The 23,962-nt window shown below is 37.0% G+C and overlaps 1 protein-coding gene across 4 annotated transcripts in view; it reads left to right on the plus strand.

Moving 5' to 3' along the window:
* Window positions 1-12,045, plus strand: part of LOC144009277 (receptor activity-modifying protein 3) — a 29,574-nt gene extending 17,529 nt beyond the window's left edge. For 3 of the 4 annotated variants that reach the window (XM_077508927.1, XM_077508929.1, XM_077508928.1), the window contains 3 exons: window positions 3,509-3,538; window positions 3,636-3,795; window positions 9,865-12,045. In XM_077508927.1, the coding sequence (XP_077365053.1) occupies window positions 3,509-3,538; window positions 3,636-3,795; window positions 9,865-10,120 (446 nt within the window). In that variant the 3' untranslated portion in view covers window positions 10,121-12,045. The remainder of the gene's footprint in view (window positions 1-3,508; window positions 3,539-3,635; window positions 3,796-9,864) is intronic. The other variant, XR_013280882.1, reaches the window with a different exon arrangement.
* Window positions 12,046-23,962: the final 11,917 nt, after the last annotated feature.

The following is a 23,962-nucleotide window of genomic DNA, read 5'->3' on the forward strand; positions in this document are numbered from 1 at the left end:
AGGAAAGGTTGCTGACAATGAGCACATTCTTTCGTCTTCAATTTCCTCTCCTCATTTCTCTTCCTTGGCAAGCAAATGTTTAGTGACGGCGGTGCCAACAGACTATCATTCATCCTGGAGTGAAACAAGCACTGTTATTGATGTTATTTTTTGATGGCCCTTCTTGACTTTTATTTTAGAGTAGTGTTTTAATAATGGGTTATGCACCGCTCGGATGATAAATGGGCTTTAAGGATGCTGGAAATGGAAGCCTATTAGCATTGTGAACCCTTCACATGAAACGATGACGAGGCCGCTTGATGTCTTTCCCTCTCCCTTTCAGGAGTCATCTTTTTCATGGCTGAATTTATGAATGCGGTTTTTGATTTGAGTCAGTGGATATACTATTTAAAAGTACTCCTCTTTTTTTGGCCTCATGTCAGTCTCTCTTTTCTTCTCTTTTCAGCTGGAGCTGAACTAATGTAGCATGTCCAGCAAAATAAAGTTAACTGGCAAAATTAAAAACTAAATAAAAAAATATATATATATGGGATAACGATTGATCACATAGAAAACAATGCAGTATACTAATGATCAGGCATGTGTTCACATTATTATGGGAAGGCCATAAAAAAAATATTCACGCCAAATAGTGGCAGAAAAGTGTAACCCAGTCTGTTGGAGTCTCCGGCTTGGAATTCGTCTAGTGAAAAATGTGTTGACAAAATTTGACGTCTTTTTCCGTCAATGGCAATGAATGACTTGAGCCTCCAACTACTTCCTGTCACAAACCTTAAGTGACAAATGTGATTCCGACTGAATGCTAATATTGTCTCATTTGTCGTTCACACACCGGTGTAAAATGATTTACTGCTGCTTAGTCAAATTTTCTCCTTTGGCACTCTGCTCCAATCCAAATCTCAATTTGGCTGTTTGAAATAAGTCTCAACCTGGCATGAGCCACTCGGTGGAACAAATTCCTTACACACGCTTGCCTGCTGATCACAGCGGTTCAGTCTGCTTTGCTTACGGATCACGATGCAGGTAGAGTGGATTTAGAATCACAACTGCTGTCCTATATGAATCAAAATGACGGGGATTCATTCACTTTGTATATTAGGAAGCTAGCCCTTTAGTTGTTGTTTTTTTTTTAAAATTGTCACTCCTTCTACATTTTAGCAACAGTTAGACCAGTATGCAATAAATACATAATGTTTTGACATATTTTGTATATAATTTGTCTTTAGAAGCTTTACGCTCTTCTAAGTGGTTTTCTTATCAACAACTGCATGTGGGATATTTGTCTAGCGGCTGATTGCTGCCGTGGGAGCAAGATGTATTTATTTTAAGATGTTATATATGAGATGCTATTTCTGGACTCGCTTTCAAGAGGATTTTTGTTAATAGAAAGGCAAGAGAAAACTGCCTGGGTCTGGATGGCAGACATCCAAGTTAATCTGTTTGGAACAAGTTGAGGATTTACGGAGAGTATTCAAAAGTTGCCATCGGTTAATTAATTTGCTGTATTAATTTAGGTAAATGGACTTAGACAAAGATTTGACTCAGGTGTCCTCTAAAAATCTACAATTGACTTTATAAATGCTTGTGGAGAAGTCGGTTGTGCCTCTCCTCATCCGCATACACAACCACATGAATCTTAGTGCCTATTTCCAAAAATATGTCTGGAAGTGAGCTGTTCATTGTTGCTGGAATATGATTAAAATGTGGCTGAATCGCATAATACCGACTCGCACCAAGTTTCTCCACCCAGACATTGGCCCGGGAGCCACCATTTTTAAGATTAAATGGACGTCCAAACTTTTTCATTTGAGGGCCACATACAGAAAATCAGAAGGACGCAAGGGCCACATAATGTTATGAAGAGAAATTGTGTTTAGTCCTAAAAATTGTACAAATAATTTATTGGTGCTTTTGCATATTTAGAAAAATGCTACAGTATATAAACCAATTTATTTGTAATATGGCAGTAGGGTTATTATTATAGTTTTGGAATTTTTCATTTTAGTTAGTTTTTATTAGTTTTCAGCGTGGTTCTGTTAGTTTTTATTAGTTTAGTTTGTTAGTTTCAGTATTAGTATTAGTTTAAAAAAATGTATTATTTGTGCGCAATATTTAAAAAACACCATGGCAGCGACGTCATTTGAAGGTGCTTTCCTATTGGCTGCTGCTAGATGACGTCACTTCTGTGTGACATACTTTCAAATGTCATTATTCCGGTTTATATCAAAATAAATCTACTAAAAATCACATTTAAAATACTCCTCAAACGCTCGTGCATTAAATTAATTACCAAAGACAAAAACGGAGGACATGTTTGCTATTATTAGTTTTATTTTAGTTTTGTAAACATAAAATGTAGTTTCAGTTTTCATTTTTTTAAAAGCATTTTTGTTTTTATTTTATTTCGGTAACAATATTGTTCACAGAACTTCAACAGTACTTCACTACCAAAATGGAGTGATTTTAAGTGGAGCTAGCGGATATAAAAGTGTGCTGTACTGTAATTCTTAATCCTTTAATTTTTACAGTTTTATAAAGAGTGAAAAACATGCACAATATCATTATGTCTGTTATGTTACGGGGGTTTTCTCTCAAAAACAAACTCTACTTCTAAAAAGAAAGCAAAATGGTAAACAAGACAACAAATATTTGTGTTTACAGTGCTTTAATACTTGGCTGTATATATTGTATTGTAAGTAGCATAAGTTGTCATCAATGTCAACCTCCATGTGCCCTTTAAATCCTCAAACAGGGAAGTCTAAATTTAGCAGATTAGTTGCATACAGTGTTTACCCCTTGGGGTGTCTTTTATACAGATCCTCTGCTTTGGAAGTGCCTCACCTAAAAAATAGATAAACACGAAGCTTTCCCGTGTGATTTTGACTTTTGATTTGACTTGACATGTTCTTGTACCTTTTACTGAGGAAACGACTCCCTTTGCTCAAATCTCTTTTCACAATCGGGCTTGGGTGTAATCCAATGAAAGTGAACCTCGGCGGCGTGAGCGTGACTCAACCGCTGTCTGAATTCAGCAAGCAGGAATGCTCGGCATCTTTCAGAGAAACGCCTCCACGTGTAACGCACGAGACCGCTCGCATGGGAATTTAGTCGGACGTCACACATACACAAACAAGTAAAGCACATGTTTTTGAGTTAGTTAATGTGGTTTTGTTTTTGTTTTTTGCAGTCAGACTAAAACACTAAATACTTTCTCAGCAAAATAAAACATTTTATTCCTACATAACGGGCAGCATGTCTGCATCATAAGTCTGAGGTTCAGGGTTCAAATTATGCGGTCAATGATTCAACAGCAATAGCTGTGATGGATGCAGGATGATCATAATGATGCAAGGGATGAGGGGATGAAATCATGTCGGGCCAAAGGTCAGGCAGACAGATGTGCATGTCCGGAAAAGAAATAATCTGTTTGTGGCTCATTTCCAATTACATTCATGTTTTGGAAGCGTGTCTTTTCAGCACAACGATATTTCTGTTTGTTTATTTGCAGTCAACGCCTGGATGGTGGCGGGATTTTCAGGTAAGCAAACATCCATTCAAAACAAAGGTAAAAGCAGCCTCGGCTTGACACGTTGGCTGGAATGTATGAATTATTTTCTCCTCCATCTGCTTCTCAGCTACCGAGAGTTTCAACATCGAACCCACGTCTGCCCGGCCGAGGAGAGCCTGCAACGAGTCGCGCTTGGAGTGGGAAGTGGAGGTCTGTGGTGAAGACTTCAAGCGCGACATGGCTCACATAGACCCTCAGTATTGGTGCAACCTCACACACTTTATCAGGTATTACATGCACACATACAGTATACATTAATACTATAAAAATAAAATAAATAAATATCAATAAATAACCAAAACTAATAAATAATATTAATAAAATAAAAAATAATAATATAAATACATCATGTAATATATAAATATATATTATATCAAAATATTTTAAACAGTAATAATACATATAAATAAAACATATAAATAAATAATATATATAAAAATAATAATAATTAAAAAAAAACTAAGTTCATGAGTCTTCTTCACCTGACTTCTGTCCCCACCACGCTTATGAGGCGCTCCCCCTAGTGGCCCGCCAAGTAATTGCACAATAAGTCATGAACAATGGAGCTGTTATAGTGGCTGTATATTAACTACAAATATCGCAATACTTGTGTAAGCGTATCACGTTTATCGCAATATCGATATATCGTCACATCCCTAATACATACATACACATATATATATATATATATCTCAATTAAACATTTTAATCTTAATTAATTGCATGACTAATAACTCACGATTTATCGCACATTTTATATGTTTTATCTATATCTGATGCTACAGTAATAAAAACATACTATATATATTGGTCAGGTCACTGTTTATAAGGGAAAAAATTAACAAAGCTAAAACGAATATGAATCCATCTATTAGTTTCTACGGCGAGTGCGCAAAACAATTTGGAACTGCTAACATTACCCTTAAAGCTAATTTAGACGTCATGTCATTTTTTTTTATGTCTGCTTTTACTGCATTCGCTCCAGGGTTTGAGTTTTGTTTTTTCATTTTCAATCAAGCCGATCCCCAAGATCTAATCTTAAAGAAGGGATTATAAACAAGAACTTTGTAAAATTTCAAGTGTATCAATTGCCAGACATTGAAGGTCATTTCAGTCAAAGAGCATTTTTAACACACTTAATGTCTATATTATTTGTTTGAATAACAGCAATAAATAAAGGGCATAAACATGTTAATTACTAAGCTTGGGGGCAGATTTGTAAAATGACCTTTGCACAGACCCATACTTAATATTTTACCCCAAGCGCCAGCCTTGCTGAAGATAAAATCTGTTAGCAGTTGGCTGAACTTAACATAGTTTTTCTTTTCCAGAACACTGAAAAACAAAACGTAAATTTCGATTTTGAATGCTTTAGGACAGATGAGCTATCACAAGACCTAATTTAATAGCATCATTGTTGAATGAGTTTGATTTGTCATCAGACATTAAATTTCTGCATATATTTTAAGAAGATATTACTTTAGACCATATTTAGAATTAGTTTTGGAGAGCTGACTTTAATTTTATTGTCTGCTAAAATTAGCCTTGAACTTTGCTGGCTCCGTGAAGACAGATGTTTGACTTGAGGCATGCTCGGAAGCATCTGAAAAGATGACGAGGAGCGCGTCGGCTCTCACAGGATGTAGCAACGACCGCATTTCAAAGATAACCTGCACAAGAACATTTCACTAGTCATACTTTGCATATGTTACATAAAGCTGATTATAATCTGTTTTGTGACACTTTTCTAACCTCAATGTAAATGTTCCTAAGGCCACATGTGGCTCGCTTGTCCCTCTGCTGTGGTTCCCTATGAAGCTCTCAAAAAAATAGTAGAAATTAATCTATATTTTTGACATATTTCTTTTTAGTTTTTAGATAACATATTCTTTGAATGAATTAATTATTTAGTTAAAAAAAAATCAACAATAATTGAATATTCAAAAATGTCAGAAAAAGACAGAGGAAAAGTTGGTGAAAAAGTTTTTAAAATGGCCTAAAAATGACCATAAAATGTCCAAAAAGGAAGAGGAAAAGTAGAAAATTACCATAAAATGTTCATGAAATTGCTAATGTGAAATATTTAAATTCAAAAGGCAGAAAACGTTCCAAAAGTAACCATAAAATGCCTCAAAACAAAAGAATAGATCCTGAAAATTACCATAGAATGTCTACAAAAGTGCCAAAATATGTCAGAAAATTGATAGCAAAAAAAAAGGCAGAAAAAAATGTCAGAAAATGTCCAAAAAATGAATAAGAGAGGCAGAAAATTACCACGTGTCCATAAAATTGCCAAAAATAGAAATTTGACAGAAAGGCAGAAGTCTAAATATATATGAAAAATGAAGTATGGAAAATTACAATAAATACATGTTTGATAATAAAAACATCAAACATTCAAACATAATCCATCACATTTATCAGAGATTATTGCTACAGGGATGTTTTGTTTGTCGAAGTTGAATGTAACAAGTCATCGGGCGATGAAAAAATGTCGATGTCATTGACATCGGCCTGCGCTTTAGCCTTTTTGTGGATGAATTTGAAATCTCGATTGGTTAAAGAAGCAGTCCGGCTCATTATAGTTTAAATTACATTGGCCACCAGTACGGATTCTGAAGGGTGACACTGGGCTGATTAGATTGACATGTGTGCACAGAGAGGTGTAAAAATGATTGGATTTAAAAAAATAAAATAAAAAATAAAAATAAAAAAACCACATACTGGAAGCAGGGCAGGAGAAACACATAAATGAAAATTTTTTAATTTAGAATTAGAATTTAAATAGATCCATGCTTCTTCTCCAAAGTAGTATTTCATACCAGCAAGAACGTGTACCGAGATTTCAAGAAAAAACACCAAACATTTCATTAAAAGAACGTTGTAATTTAGCGGCGATACACGTGAGCTCACGCAACAAGACGCGGATCTGATCAGGACGCGTGAGAGGAACGCAAATATACAGCGATTGTCTCAAACACGGCTGGTGAGACGGGATCAGACTCTGAGAGCAAAGAACCTCATGTTTAAACAAGCGGTGACCCCTGCCGTGCTTCTTGTGTTTGACAAATGCTTCGCGCTTCCCCGCGGCGCAGCTGCTGCACAAACAACTCCGACGATGGTTGTTAGCTTTGTTGTGATCTGGATGGAATACTGAGAGACTCCATGTTGCTGTCCGCGTTTACCGGGAATCAATCATTTCGCTCCGCGTGATTTTTTTGAATTGATTTGCTGCGCTGAGAGGAATCACATTTCAGGAGCAGGAAGTCTTAAGCGGCTGTAGTGCCGCCTTATCCGGATTTGAGATAATGTAAAGATGTCTGGCACCCGTGAGGGCCACGTGCGATTCGTCAGCCATTTTCTGGCACCTAATGATAATTTGTGATAAAAAGGTCAACCTAATCTTTCTTGTGAACCAAAAGCACTAAAATGCTAATTTATCATTTGCAGCGTTAATCTGTTTTTACTTTAGCTAATGCTAAATGCTAATGCTAATGCTAAATGCACTCACCGTTATCCAACATTGTGGTCCCACATTGAGCAAAAGTAAATATGAAAGTAAATAGGAAGGAATTGAGCAGTTACATTTCTTTGTAATTGGCTGATTGTAGGAATCACTATGACAACCCTGTGATCGAATGACATGATTTCTAATGGAGAATATTTTTTCTCCTACTAATTCTGAGGTCAACCAGCATCCCAGAATGAACTTTGTTCAACCTCAGCGGTTCCGCTTTAAATGCAATCCACATTTTATGGTTGATGTGAGTGGGGGCGCGCGCCAAAGGGCAACATGAATATTTGATGTCGTAATGGGTTACGTCAACTTACCAGTGTCTCCCAGCACACTACATGTGTGGTGTTGCAACCAAACAAGAACCAGGTCAAGTTCGCTGCACTCCGAGCAGATTCACTTCACGTCTCTAAGCATTTATATTAAAGGGGACGTCAACCTGAAACATTTCTTGACAATAATGTCTTATATGTGTCCTCACTAGTCTAAACATGACATTCTGATTAATATGGAATATGAGTTACGCAGCAAAATCCAACCACTTTTAGCCATCTAAGTTTGCCACTTGTTGTCGACTAAAGATGACATCACAGCTGCTGGTCTCAGGCAACGAACCAATCACAGCTCACCTGTTTTCTGAAGCTGCGCTGTGATTGGTTTTCACCTGAGACGTGAGCAACTGTGATGTCAGTTTCACTCAAGGCAAGTGGCAAAATGGCCGCCTCCTGATATGGATAAAAACTGCTGTATTTTGCTGCTTTACTCATATTCCACGAACACAATATTAATATTAACCAGAATACCGTATTTAGACTAGTGGGACTACATAGTACATATTATTGTCAAGAATTGTCAAGAAATAATACTGTTTAAAAATGACATAATTTGTATTTTTTGGTTTGATTGTTTAAAACTTTATTAACACATTCACTGCCATTGACGACTAAAGACGTCAAAGTTCCATTTTTATTGGATTGGCAGTAAATGAGTTCATTATCCCCACTTACCACCACCAAAAGAATAACGCACATCCAAGAAACAACCTCTACCCAAAGTACAAATCAAATTAGTCATCCCTAATCCATTAAATTTGTCCTTTTACAGTTCATTGAAGCATAGATTAAAAAAAAAAAAAAGAAAAGGAAAAAGCACTGTCATAACATTAAAACACAAATCACTCGTTTTTGTCACGAAAACAAAAAGCACGTGTACCAATACTTATCCATTGTTTGACATCTACATTCAACCTCCATGTAATTTTACCAATTTTTTTCTTTAAAGCAGTTCAAAACCTTCTCCTATTCCCATACACCAATATTCACTCAAATAGCACAAGTATGTTTATTAAAAAACAAAAAAAACAAAAACCTGCAGGATTTATGTATATCTATATACAGCACCCAGCAGAGACACACCAAATACATCTTTCACAGGCAGCACAGTCGATTTGATTAGCAGCGCTTAAGCAAAGCGACTTCAAAACAATAGTGACGTCTTGACGTCAGACGGCAGCCATTCATGTAGTACATGGTGGGCAATGGGGTGTGACGGCTCATATTTTAAGCCCTTTTCACACTGCACTCGCTCAGTGCGAAAGAGTCATATGACCGCTTGCGAGCGTGCCCATATTTGGAAGTGCTGATGTAACAAACAACCTTCCAGGAAGTACTGTTGTTGGATAATAAAGACATTTTTAAATATGGACATATGGAGCCACTGAGTGTAAAGTGAGACACTTCAAGTGTTGCTAAATTCAGTGGTTGACGATAACTACCTGAAGATTTGGCCATTTTGGACAAAACCAGGGGGATTAAGGTGGTTTTAATGGCTTTATCAGAGCTCCACTCTAAGTATTCATGAAGTCTCTGAATCCGTCTGCTTGCTTGTTGCGACAAATGGGATTGCTGGGCCAAAAAGGGAGTAGAAGGCAATACATTCCATGTCACTATGATGGATTATTTGCTGAAAGTCTGGCTGCTCTCAATGCCAGTAACTAAAACACTTGTGCGACTTATTAGTTTTGTATTAGAAGGCTTCATGTTGAAGTCATTTGAGGCTTAATAGATGGGAACGTGTTCACCTCTTTGTAAGACTGCCTATTAAACCTTTAGCCTGTAATTAAATAATAATAGAAATACTATATATATACTTTAGGGGTGTCAAAATTAATGTGTTCATTTCTAGTTAATTTAAAGTATTTTTTAACACCACTAATGTTTTAAAAATGTGGTGATTTAATAATATTTAATATTTAATCATTTAATAATAATGCATACACATGTGGAGACCTGGGTCAAGTTGTATTTTAAATTTTTTTTAAATGTGCAGAATTTCACAAGTTACTTCATGTTAAAGATTAGATAGTTCTTAATTAATATGAAAAAAAAGCAGTGAGCTGTCACCAATGTCTTACAAATGCAATTATGCCATCTAGTGGCAGATAATGACCTCAACACAAATCAATATCACGCTCGTTTTTCTTCTTTTTTTTAATATCGTTTTAATTTTAATTTTAATTTCAATTTTATGAATTATAAAATTAATGTATCAATGACTAAAAGATTCAGCCGTATTTCTGTGAGTTTAAATTTTTTTCTCATTTTTATGTTAACAGGAGTATGAAATCTTAGGGAAAAAAAAAAATTCTTTAGGACAGATATAAAATTTGAAAAAACTATTGAAGTCATGCAATTAATCACGATTAAAAATTGTAATCGCCTGACACCCCTAATATACTGATTTTCCTATAATCCTTTCTTTGTCTGCCTCATTTTCTCCGCAGCGAATACCACATCTTTACGCTCTGCACAGAGACCAAGTCGCTTTTTGTCAACTGCTACTGGCCCAATCCACTGGTGGAGAGCTACATCATCCGCATACACAAGCACTTTTTCTCCAACTGCACGTTGGAGCAGGTGATATGGGCGGACCCTCCGGACAAGACGCTGACGGTCCTCATCCTCATTCCTGTTTTCCTCACCTTGGCCATGATCGCTTTGGTGGTTTGGTGCAGCAAGAGGAATGACAACCTGGCTTAAGAGGACAGGGAGATCGGAGACATTATGACATCATGGAAGAGGGAAGCTGGATTCTGAATAATCAGAATCTCACTGTAAGCAATGCGCAGCGTTCAAAAGTTTTGCTGAAGGTCTTGAGACAATAATTAGCATCCTGTAATCAGTTTACTCTCGTTCATTTCTCCCCTCAGTGCAATTCATTTGGACGGGTAATTGACCAAATCATCCGGTTGGAGCTCTAAACAGACTGGAGCCGTTCAGTTATTTCAAGAATGACGTTAATCCCATCCAAATGGCAAATAAAAGAATCAGCGCATCTGCACATGTTTCCTGTTTAGCATGTTAGCATGTCCTGATAGGTCTTCGTTTTTGGATAATCAAGACGTCCCCTGAAATTAAAGTGCACTCAATTAGTTGCTAGTTTACGTAACATAATTGAAGGTGGTCAATTGTGCTGTTTCACTTTCTAATCTGTACACCAAAACATTTTTTTTATGTTCTCTCCAATAAGAAAAAGTACGGAAGCATAGAGATGCAAATGTGGAGTAAACATTTTTGGCTGGCGAGTATTTTCGAACATACTCGCAAATACGTTCGAACATACTCGCAAATACGTTCGAACACACTCGCAAATACGTTCGAACATAGTCGCAAATACGTTCAAACATATTTGCGAGTATGTTCGAACATACTCGCCGGCCAAAAATGTTTACTCCACATTGGCAGCTCTACGCTACCGTAAAAAAGGGTTATCTTTGTTGTGATCGATTTTGGTTTGTTTAGATTTTAGTTTAGTTTTTTTACCGTGTGAAAATGAATCAAAGGAGGAAACGTCCAGTTTATCAAAATGATTTACACCCAAGAACGCTAACATAATATAATATTTCATAAATAAAAATAAAAATAATAAAATAAATAATATATCTATAAATCTATTAATAAAATAAATAAATGATAATGCCATCATAAACTAATTTTAATGAAGGCCAACCCAAAGAATGAATATTGTCGTAGCACAATGCACAAGTACATACCAACAAACTTGACTTAACAGACATAACCCGTCTAAAAAATATGAAAAACAATGACCAACAGAGGAAAAAAGAACGAGAAGACATGTTGTACTCGCTTCCCAGTGACCTTAGATAAGAAAGGAAGATGCTAAGTAGGATGGAGATAAAAAAAAAAGACAAGGCAATAAAAAAAAGACAAGGCTCAAGGAAAAAAAAAAAAGTTCACATACTGATATAACAACCATACAAAACAAATCAGTCAAAAAGAGGTCTTGTCTCAAGCCCCCTGTGTCTCTTACAAAGGCTAAAGGTAAGACATAGAGGGTTAACATTTATTTCCCAACTATTATATTCCACTTTTATTTGTATAATTGACATGTTTTATCAAAAGTGGTAGAAGCGGTTTGCTACCTTCCGATTATGAAGTTGTTGTTTTTTTTCTTTATATGAAGCTGTTCATTCAGGCACTGGTTGCTCATCCAACTCTGGAAAGAGTTCATGTATATTTGCCAAACTTTTCAATCTATTTATTGTATTTGCCTTAGAGTTATATGTGCATACCCAGTGCGGAACAATATCGATGGCTGAATCGACTGGCCAGACTGAGACCAGTGACCTTGGACTTTTTTGCCAGTCAAAGCACTGTATCATAGCTGAAGGCCAAAGTATCCGATGAACTCTTGAACTCAGATGATTCCCAGTGGACAACATTTTCAACATGATGAAAGGATGAAAAGCAACCCAAACTTGGACTTAAAGGGATTCTGTAAGTTTCCACACACTGCTGACATACTCAAGGGACAGTCATCACTGGAAAGGACAAACAAACATGAGACAACGCTAGGATTCAACCATTTTGAGTCTCTTGTGGCAGTTTTATAACAGTGTAACTTATCAGATACTGATGAATAAAATACTGTTAATACACTGAAACATTATACTCGTCATCATGTCTGACCTCATCTGCCTTGTCATTGGTCCTTTGTCTGATCTTATGTGAAATCGTTTGAAGACAGGTCGCCAAGTTTCTCGTCAATAGCAAAATGGACGTCTTCTGTTTAAATGACTGTTAAAGCTTCTCTTTGTAAAAAAAAAAAAAAAAAAAAAATTGCCCCTAGATATCTTCACAATAGCCTTTTTTTCTTTAAGCATTTATGACTGAAAAAACTTCTAATTAGTAGATTAACACCTTAGCTGTTCACAATGGGTACTAAAAGGATTCAGGGTTTGAATTTCCCGCTCTCTGTTTGTGGATGTTACATCATGTGTACATTGTTTTAAGTGAAACATGACATTCTGATTAATACTACATTTGTGGAATATGAGTTATGTAGCAAAATCCAGCCGTTTTTATCCATCTCAGGGGGCGGCCATTTTGCCACTTAAGATGACATCACAGTTGCTCACAGCTCACCCTTTTTCTGAAGCTAAGCTGTGATTGTTTTTTATTTGAGACCTGCGCAACTGTGTTGTCATATTCCCTCGACAGTAAGTGGCAAAATGGCTGCCTTCTGATATTGATAAGAACTGCTGGATCTTGCTGCTTAAGTCATATTCCACGAGCGCGTACAACATATTTTTTGGGGGATTGACTTCCCTTTGAAGAAGGGTGTGTGCAGTTTCATTTTTCAACCACAGGTGGCAGTAGCGATGCAAAATTGAATTTTCTGCATTCAGCAGTTTTAAGAGACAAACTCAATTTTAAAAATCTGATAATTATTTATAAGGAAAAAAAAATACTTGAAGCTGATGATGTCATTCTCGAATTTTTTTTTCAGTCCAATTTCTTAAATGTTGTTTAAAGTTTAAACATTACACTGCAGAGTTACAGTTGCAAAGTGATTATAATATAAGCATCTGGGTGTTGCATTAGCGGCACACGTTCTTTGGTAGCTTGATATGGATCTCTTCCAAACGTTTTATAATAGCAATGGAAGCCAACAAACAATGACGCCCCTGAATTTGACGTACAAATCTATAACAATCCCACTTTATTGCTCTTAATTGTTCTTCCACATCAACAATATTGGGAGTGGGTGAATTTTTTCATCCTCCAGAGAATTTCTTCTTGGAAACACATTGTCTTGAATTGGCTCATTGGTTCTCTGGGAGTGTTTATTCAAGCATTTGTGCACGTATTCAAGCAGAGACATCATTCTTTTATTTCGTCAACAATACTGACGTATGCAAACGCCCAGACGTCTTGAATGGATAACAAATTTGCAATATGTAAACCTATTAAACAATAAAAAGAAAACCAAGGCATTCCGGTTACATCTTATCATTGTAATTGTGTAAATACAGAATCAAACAATGCAGTCATCACTGATGGTCAATGATGTTGGTTTTGTTGTAGACACCCACTCTAATCCAGAATGAGTGGACCCGTAGGACAAAGCCGGAAACCACAAACTCACTGAGCACAATACAATGCCAGTATCATAAGTTACTATCTAAACAAACACATGCTAGGCTCTATTTATTCCACCAAAACTCCAGGAAAGAACCAGAGAGATTTTGTTTCTTCTGAGACATAAAACAAGAGTGTTTATAGACACATACTGAAGGTAGCATAGTTTACAAGAGGAGGGACTTATCAGCAGTGCAGGTTCCCTGAAGGATGGTTTTCCACAAGGTCTCCAATAGCCAGCCACTTGGCGGCAGGAAGGATATTAAATCTTTTTCCCAGAGTTGACAGAAGAATACAGGGAAGTGGGTTGACCCAGCGCTTTTTGACCAAAAGCGGCACAGGAAGTACGAGGGTGCCATTCAACTTCCGTGTAGAGTTGCTCTGTCATGGCCAACCAACTGGTGGCAAGGCTTATTAACTAGCTGGGGGCATAATGGCAGATGGGGACCACCAGGCTGAGGAACACTTTATTCTTGAACACACTTCTTTTTGTACAGCACAAAATGTGCAATTCAAAAGCTCTTGCATTTTCATTCGTGACATATGTGAAAATGTGTGTTGGTATGAAAGTAAAATTCCTTGAATCCCTTCATTAGATTTAATTATGCTTTCTGTTTGATCATGTTTTCCCTGTGTCCCTTTTCATGTCATGTCTACTCGTCAGGTTTTTGTGTTTACACGGAAGCAAAGCCGGCTTCGTTCCTGAAACAAATCTTGTACAGAAAGAACCGTCTCAAGACATGCGAGTTTCCAAAAGAAGACGCCTAGGATGGCAAGTCTGGGGTGGCACTGTAGCGCTGCCATAGGGAGTTAACGGAAAGCGTAGAAGAAGAAAAAGCGAAGAAGACGGGCTATTGAAGCCGGAAGGCCGCCATATTACTCCTCTCAAGAAACGTTTCTCGGCATACGATTACGGTATCAAAATTAAAGATTTGACCGTAAAAGCATACACAAGCTAAGGAGATTGTGTAAAACGACGACAACATGGCTATCCACCATTGTTGTTGACAGACTGGCGGTTCGTGCGCAGTCACGAGAGAATTACGTCATCAGCGGAAGAGTCGCTGTGGCGTCTACATTGGAACGTATGGGTTGCGTTTTGAAATCTTTCCACTCTGGAGCCTCAAAAGTGATCGGTTTCAACCTCTGAAACCGAGCCTCTGTGTGGACGAACTGCCTAAACGGTAAGAAACTTGTATTAGTATTTTTGTAAAAGTATTTTTTGATACCGTTATGACAGATGGTGCCAACACGCACAAGGTGTACAAGTGTTTTAGCTGCAATATTACTTCTGTGACTTATATTTCAACTACAATTGCATGTCTGTTATGTTCAAGGCAACAAAAACAAAGCAGATGTTAGCATCCTCTGCATGCTAACATAAGGACTGCTACTAGCGTTGTTGCCAGTTGAACAATACTTGCTAAAAAATTGCGAAAAATTTGCTAAGTCGGCTAACGCAACTGACATTCTTAGTTGGGACACCCAAATTACTATCAGGGCTAATTCTCTGACCACTGCTAGCATTGTCGCTAAGTATAGTGCCAAAGTTGCCAAGTCGGCAATAAGGCACGAGTCGTTTCTCTTACATTGCTTGTACAAAATGTACAAAATTAAAACTTTTGAAGTGAAAATACATATTGCAAGTTTTTTGTTACTTCATAAAGACAGGCAAGGGATGGTCAGAGACTAGATGGGTCTGATACTGTATGTGGCTAATGGCCTAGCTTTGCACACATCTGCTCTAGATGTCACTCTAAATGGGGATCTTAAAAAAAAAAAAAAAAAAAAAAAGGTTCAATAGATGATTCGCACAAAATTGGAAGGGATGGGAATAACATTCAAAATGTAAACAAAGGAAAGGCTTCTCGTGATGGTTAGACAATTCCCAATACGCCAAATTCACATTAAATCAAAATGTGACCAGTATATAACACATCTTACGCAAATGTTTTCCTTCATTCACAAATTTACGGCAACAAACATCCATACTACCTTAGTGGTCTGTTTTGACTCCTCAATGATTTATAATAAATAAATAAATACATCGCTGACAGCTGTCCTGAATGAACAGCGGGCCCTTAAAAAAAAAAAAAAAAAAAAGTAAGTTCTCACAAGTGTCTAAAGCAGACCTCACACAAACACACAGTTTCCCACAGTAAAATTGCTCCAAAGCACATGACCCAAACAGGACATCCTCCCAATCTTTCACTCGCTTAAGTTCCCACTCTCACCCTACTACTGCACCCCTCATCATTTGACCTCATTTTTGACTACCATGACTGCTGAATGAGGTCACTTGCGCTAGCTTGCCGTTGAAGGACTAAGTACCACCTCCAAAATATTCGGCAATCCTTGGACCAACATCATGACAAATATTAAAATACAGCAGCTAAGTTCTATACAACTGTAAAATTGTAGAGTGTAGACGCCATTTTGTTCCCTGTCTACTTTTCATATTTTTTCTTTGACCAATCAACAGACAGCATTATATTTGGCTCCACCCTCCACAGGTGAGGTATATTAACCAAAATGATTATTTTTCTCCATAGGCACAAAAGTATCATGTTAAATATTGTGACATACTTCATGTTCAGCTTTGTTGACATTATTTGCTCTCCCTGTAATCCTGTTTCATGCTTTCACTATTCTCATATTTGTCTTTTCCTCCTCCTCCTCCTCCTTCCTTCTCCTTTCCCCCAGTGACCCAAGTGGTCCTCTCTGTAGGACTCCCCCGTTCAACACACAGCTGGACTCAGTCTCTCTCAAACGCACGCACACGCACATAAATTATGTAATTTGGTGTTTCACCACTCGGACCAAAAAGCTTGAGGCCATATGCTATGTCGTTGTTAGCATCTGTTGTATAACTTTAACTGTTAATTAAAATACAACATTGCAATGAACCTCCGCTATATAATTCACATCCCCGCTATATCGTTTTTGTGAGTTTTTAAAATTTACAGAAGGTCTGAGTTTAGTCTACTGGAGGAAACGTACTTTAAGGAACAGGAAGAAGTGGTAGAGAAGGTCCCCAACTAAACTCCAGAAATAGTCATTCTCACAGTGCAGATAGAATTTGTGCCTTCAAGTATTTTTTTGTGCTATATTTTAATGTGTTGCTACAGCGTATGTGTTGAAATAGCAGTTTTTTTTGTAAGGTTTATAATTACAATAACCATCCATCCATTTTCATGACCTCTAATCCTCACAAGGGTCGCGGGAATTACAATAACATCAATGCTAATTTCTGTTATCCGATCTATGACATTTGGCATTTTATATTAGCATTAAAGGGATACTTCACTTATTTAGCCCATTATACCAATAAAAAGTTAATATTTTGTCTCTAATTAATTTGATACTCATTATTTTTCACGTACAATTAATACTTTGAAAAAACAATTTTGCCACTTGTCGACTGAAAATGACATCACGTGCTCAGGGCTCATGCAACCAATCACAGCTCAGCTTGTGAATGTCACATGATCAAACCTAGAAAGCAGCCAATCACAGCTCCCCTGTTTTCTACAGATGGAGGGGGAAAAAAACAAGGCCCAATCTGCTCCTTTTAAAGGGAGTGCAGTATAGACCTGGGAAAAAAAAAATTCATACATCAGCAATGGAAATTATTTATATGTGCAAGAAATAATATGTAAATACTATGCTTTGTGTATTTATGGCAGGTATAATCAAATAAGGACAAAAGGTGGGATGTATGCTGAATTATTCTGTATTTGAAGTGTTTTGATATCTTTTCAAGTCCATCCAGAGTATTCATCTCCAAAGTAATTTGGCTGCCTAAGAAGTTAGTTTCACTTTTCCGGTTGGCGTTATGCACCTTGTCGTATCGTGGGTGTTGCTTCCTGCCGCTCTCAGTACAAAAGTGGAATCAAAGGAGATTTTTTTTTTTTTTCTAAAAGCAGCATTCCCTCCAGTTGGATCTTCCTGTTTACACGCACCCTCATGATATAGTGTATCAACCTGAAGTAACGGGTACCCAAACGCGTGACATGCACATAAAGTCACACCACGTTTGACCTCACACAATGCACCACTTGAACTATTTTCATAAACAAGATTTCCTATGACATCATCCACTCACGCAGCGCCTGAGAGTCTATGTTTTGAAAGGAAAGACATTCTGAGTGGAATGCAAAAAGTGGCGTTGATTTATTAGCATGAGCCAGTCAGTGGTTCGTATTGCAGCCTTCTGTCAGGCCTGTCGTGGCGGGATTAGGATGCATGAGAGAGGACAAGGACCAAGATGAGGCAATGAATCGAAATCCATCGCCTCAAAGCTGCCACTCCCATAATTGTTGTGTTGTTTTTTTTTTTTTTTTTTAAGAGGAATCCAGTTAAGGTGATTGCTTTTGTATAACAAGGGCGGATCGAGCAGAAGATTAACCCGTCTTTCTTCACATTGCACCAACAGGGAATTGGAGGTATTGCAAGATGTAACCATTACAGCATCTCCTTCACACCATGAATTTCAATCTTACCCTTAGAGCTATTTTTTTTTTTTTAAACATTGTAGACTTTCCAGTTGAAATTCCCCGTGGGGTGTAAAAATCAGAATTTTTTGGAAAATATGCCTCACAAAGTCACTGTCATGCATGACGTCAGCGTATCTCAAGAGACGTTAGTTTAAAGAGCAATGGAAAAATTTGGCACTTTGCTTTTTCTTTGATAATTTTGGCCATTTCTTTTGCAGTACTGAATGATTCCAAGAGATATTGCTGAATTTCTGTTCGATCTTCGATTTTTCTTTTCTTTTGTTGCATATATATATATATATATATATATATATATATATATATATATATATATATATATATATATATATATATATATATATATATATATATAATGTGTGTGTGAAAATTTTATATATCAAAAGTACTAGTGGAATTGGTACTTGGTATTGGTATCGTGACTAATACTCAGTTGGAACAAAGTGGTAACGAACGTCGCTAATTTCACACTGATACAAATTAATTCCGAAAACAGAAAATAGGATGACTACAAAATGGATGACTACAGAAATTAACTGTTGAGAAGCGGACATTGAGACAATTTTAAATTGAAAAAGGTATAAAACATAAGTGTTGATTAATTTGATAATTGATTACTTGCCGAGCTCAGTTTTCCCTTTAAAAATTATTGTATATTGTAAATTTTGAACTTCAAGAATTAATTCAGGGTGGGGGGGTCATCCAAATGAGTTTACTGTTTTCACATTTTAACTTTTTTGTGTGGTCATTTAAAATGCTCTATAAATGCTATTTATGACTGATGAGTTAATACACATTGTACCCTGAATCATCTTTTACACCTCTAGCAGTTAATTCGTCACCGTGGTAATACAGACAAAGCACATCCATCTGTCACTTCACTTTTCATCCTCCAATAAAAGCCTTTTTGAACATCTGTTACCAAGCAACCCGAGCGGATGTGAAGCTGAAGCACAGTTGACAAATATGATGTGTATGCTTGTGAGCTCATTCAACAAATCCTTCATTTGTGGCCTGTGAGAAGTTTGTGTAAGAGTACGTTGCTGATCTAAACACACTACGCTTACGTGCGCTCAAAGGTGTTTAAGTACCTATTAAAAACTCAAAAGAACTAACCGGACACATGATACTGAGTCACATCTGAAATGCTCTCACACTTCATGCATCATTTTGGTTTGACAATGCAGCTAGAAATCAATTTATTCAAGAGACCTTCAATCCTGGAAGAGAAGCATAGACATGTATTCAATCATAGTCTTGTTCAATGATATTTTAAATTAGTTGGGGAGTGTGTTCATACACTGTATGAAAATAAAAGTAATACAGCAGATGAAACTGCACGTTCACACAAAAACCTTCTGTGTAAGGTGTGAACGTTTGGGCTTTCCCAGTAAACAAAAGCTGATAAACTCACAATGCGATACGTATTGCGATACAGGGTCACGATACGATACGTATTGCGATACCTATGTAATCCCATGGCGATACATATCACAATATTTTACCTTAATTGACTTGCATTTTATTATAATAGTCATATGTATACCTAAATGATATGTTTATTATGCTGGATGGCAAAAATGTTTTTGTTAGCAGCTCTTCTGATGTACCAACAAGCAGCATGCCCTAAGTAAAAATCTGCACTTGATTTATAAAAAATGCATGACAATCCTTTTCAATGGAAGTTATAAAAGCCTCGCAGTGACTTAGCACATTCTGAAAGTTTATCGCGGAACGATCTTGTTCTCACTTTCTCAACTTATGAAACGTACAGAGACCGCAACCTCACAATCAGTCATACGCGTCCATTTTATGACGTAGTAAGCGGGAAGAGTCGGGGGAAAAAAAATTATCCTTGGGCCAATAAAGTGCTGCTGGATAAACAAAAAGTCTTCTTAAGAGCATGTTGACGGCTTTACGCATCATGTGACTAATGACATCTGAAGGCATGACGCAGATCATCGATGCTGTGACCTCCTGTTGGTGACATAGAGGGATTGTGTTTATTTAGTTATCATTTAGAAGCAGTCAATGAATGATGACTGTTGTAATATACTGTATAGCAGGAAAGGGCTGAGGGGGCCCACAATATATCATCAGTGCTACTTCCGAACCAGATGCCAGTTGCCCGCGCCTGCTATATACGTTCTTCAAAATGTGCCATTCAGTCTTTTCATGGAGTGTAGCACTTTCCATTTAAACATTGGCGCTATTTCAGAATTATGCAAAAGGAGGGGATTTGAAAGTGATTGTTTGCCACTCCTGCTAGCTATACAACAGTGTCATATTATCCCCGTTGTTTCACTGAGTCTCCATTTTACTGTTTCAAGTAAATTCTGGCAAGATCCAAGAAGCATCTGTCCGCTAGTTTATCCCAGGCCAGATTTCTGAGCTAATTAGGTTGCATTCGGTTTACTTTATTCCTCTTCCCGCGCAACACAAACTGTGTTTCATTCTTCACAACCTCAACAGATTAGTGAAATCAATCTGTCGCCTCCTGTTAAAGCAAATTTAACTTTCCAGGGTTGCTGAGATGTTTTGGGATTTCTAGGTTCCTAATTTATCTGCACGTGTCCATACTTCCTTTGTCTCTCCCTCCTGTACAGTTGTTGGGAAGGATGTTTGTCTTGATCTAATGTTTGGGCTAAAGGTCCTGCATGGAGATGTGTTGTGTATACACACAGATAATGCTGTTTGCTTTGAGCACTGGCCTGCATCCTGCTTGCTGGACAACGCGAGAGGAACACAATGGACCCCCGTGGATCTTCCTCAGGGGTCTTATGCTGTTTACGATCACCTCCCCCACACTAACATGGAGCTTTATCCATTTACTGTATGATAATAAGGCTAATTTAATATTCTTGAATTCCAAAATCAATTTAAAGACAACTAATACTGATAAGACTAATAATAACTAGGGATGTAACGCTAAGGGCAATATCGTGATATTAAAACTGCCACAATATCGTCGTCGTCATGTTCACAATATGTAAAAGGAACAGATCTGTTAAAAAAGTAAGTTTGTTTTCCATTTGTGCAGTTCTAGCACCCTGTAGTGGCTAGTTTATTAGTGTAATTTAATTTTCATTAGGGATGTTTTGGCCTTCTATGTTTAAAATCTGCTAATTGTGAGACGAAGGGGAACCTAATTTGCTTGTGAAGCAATCAATGTGTGCTTGCATTAGCAAGTAAGTGCCTCAATATTATTAGAGATTGTAGTAGGTCGTTTATATGCATTGCTGTTATGTACAAAAGCACAATATTTTAGATTTTTTTTTAGTATGAGCTCCCCCCCCCCGAATATCGTGATAATTATCGTATGGTGACGTTCATATCGTGAGAATATCGTATCGTGATGGATGGATATCATTACATCCCTAATAACACAATTTAGTAATTATTTCATTTTTCTTCTTCAATTTTTTGTAGGTATAAAATATATGCAGCTATGACAACTTGACAACCTTATGCCATAAATCGAAATACACGCAGCCCGAATGCATAAAACAAGACCACACAAATAACAGCGACAGACCGTGATGGATGCATATCTTGAGTGGGAGTCCAGGAAATTGTGTTATTTTCCAGAAAATCCCCCTCTTGCCCTTTGAGTCTTTATCCTCCAGTTATTCATTTTTTCCGAAACGTCATCACTTGTCTGTCCTTCCCACCCACGGGGTGAGTTCATCGCTAATCCATTGATCTAAATTATTACTGTTCACGATGACACCCATGGGGATTATTGTGTTGTGAATAGGCACATTTGCAAAAAGGATTACTGTATACAGTATATCATCGCTGTCCTGTGAAAAACAGTTATGTCCATTTTTTGGGATGAAAATGCACAGTCACAGATGTCCAAAAACTTAAAATAAATAAACAAACAAGTGTTTATCACAGGATAGCGACGATATGCAGTAATAATATACAAACTGTAAAATAACTTATTTAATATTTGTTATATGAAGTGTTATCTGATATAAAGTACATGTTTAAAACTGTATTTTAAATTTTTTTTTATATTATTAAATGTACACTTTGGGACTAAGATTATTATGGCCGCTTTCACACTGATACTAGCTATGATTTCTCTGGTCCAAATGATATAATTTTAGCAGTAGTGTTTCTTTCACAATTTTTAAGAAACGAAGAAAAAAAAAAAAAGTCCTTCCCCTGAAACAAGTGCAAAGCTACGATGGCGTATTAGGGCAACGTGGAATTTATTTATTTATTTATTTATTTATTTATTTTTTAGAGGGCGGGGTCGAGAAAAAAAAGTGGCAAATTTGCCACTTTATAAACTTGCAAATTTGTCACTTTTTAATATGACGAGAAAAAAAGTGGCAAATTTGCCACTTTATAAACTGGCAAATTAGCCACTTTTTAAGTGGCAAATTTGCCACTATTTTTCTCGTCATATTAAAAAGTGGCAAATTTGCCACTTTTTTTCTCGTCATATTGCCCCGCCCTCTAAAAAATATCTATATTTCTGCGTGGCCCTAATACGCCGTCGTACAAAGCAATGTCAATAAAGACCTTGGCTATCAATTCCTGGGAGACTGATTCTCAGACCAAAATAGATTGTACAGTTCAGAGGTCCAAGTAGGGACTCCTGCGGGATGCCCAGAGATACGTTTTCAATTGATGAGATTTACAAACAGTAAGCAATCTGGCAAGTGCTGTAGGTTGTAATTTTATTATGTATACATAAATTCATCTAATGACAATGCTCTGTTCTCATTTTTATACACTAATGTGATGGGCAAATCTCTTGACAACATGGAGGTCATTTTTAACTTTAACGTGCCTTTATCAGTGCTATCTTACATTCTAAATCCCAATTTAGAGTCCTCAAATGAATCGTTTTCTTAAGAATACTGGACAGACAAGGATTATTATTATTTTTTTTTAAAAGGAAGAATCTTAATTAAAAAAAAATTACACCAAGTAACCGAAAAATATTTTCAATGATGTGATAGAGCTTCTTTTTCCCCCTTTAGTCATGCAAATCATTTCAAAAATCAGCGCTGGATGTGGCGAGGCACAGTCACTCCAACAGTTCTCTCAATAGGACAGGCAGCACTTAAAGTTAAAAATAGTATCACATCTGAAAAACCACATCAGTGTCACTTCTGCCTCACTGACCTGTCAAATCAAGAGGTGAGGTCCAAAATTTATATCTCGGCTTTCCCATCTCCTCCTATACAGAGATTTGAAAATGTAGTGGATGTAGGTCGCAAGACGTGTACCAATCGGAATTTTGTGAGCTTATGCCAAAAGACATCCATCGCTACCAAAATTTAACCTGCATGGGAGTTTTTGAGGAGGATTTTGTAACCGAGCAACGATAAGCACCAGAGAGAAGGAAATGAGGTCATCGGCACAAGCACATCTGGTGCCTTCGTGCAAACGACCCTAAACATGGTGAATGTCAAGAAAAAATGACTTACTCCTCGCATATTTTTTTTTTTTTTGTGATTCATATGTCCCTTTTACTCTCCTGTTGCTTATTTTTGTCCTTTCTTAAAATTCACTTAGCTTGTCGTGTCATGTCATGTCATGTCATGACCCGCCCCAATATCTCCCAAAAGGAGCTACAAAAATCCATTTGGATTGTTGTTTTTGGCATAATAACAGCAACAATGGGGAACCACTTTAATTTGCCAATTATTATTGCAAATAGCTGCCACAAGATGGCAGCAAATTACTACTTTGGTCAAAATAGAGACCCTCAGCTAATTCCAACATAGTTCCTTGACACCGAAACAATACTTTTACTGTATTCAAAGACATTTGTTTTTTTCTCTTTACATTAGTTTCAGCTGATTGTGTTGGTTTTGTCTTGTTTCTGTTCACTTTCCAGCCTTATTTGACCGCTCTGTGCTGTCTTGTGACTCAGGTCGTCTATGATTGGACCTCAACTCAA

Source organism: Festucalex cinctus, chromosome 20 (genome assembly GCF_051991245.1).
Source record: "Festucalex cinctus isolate MCC-2025b chromosome 20, RoL_Fcin_1.0, whole genome shotgun sequence".
Classification (NCBI taxonomy): Eukaryota; Metazoa; Chordata; class Actinopteri; order Syngnathiformes; family Syngnathidae; genus Festucalex; species Festucalex cinctus.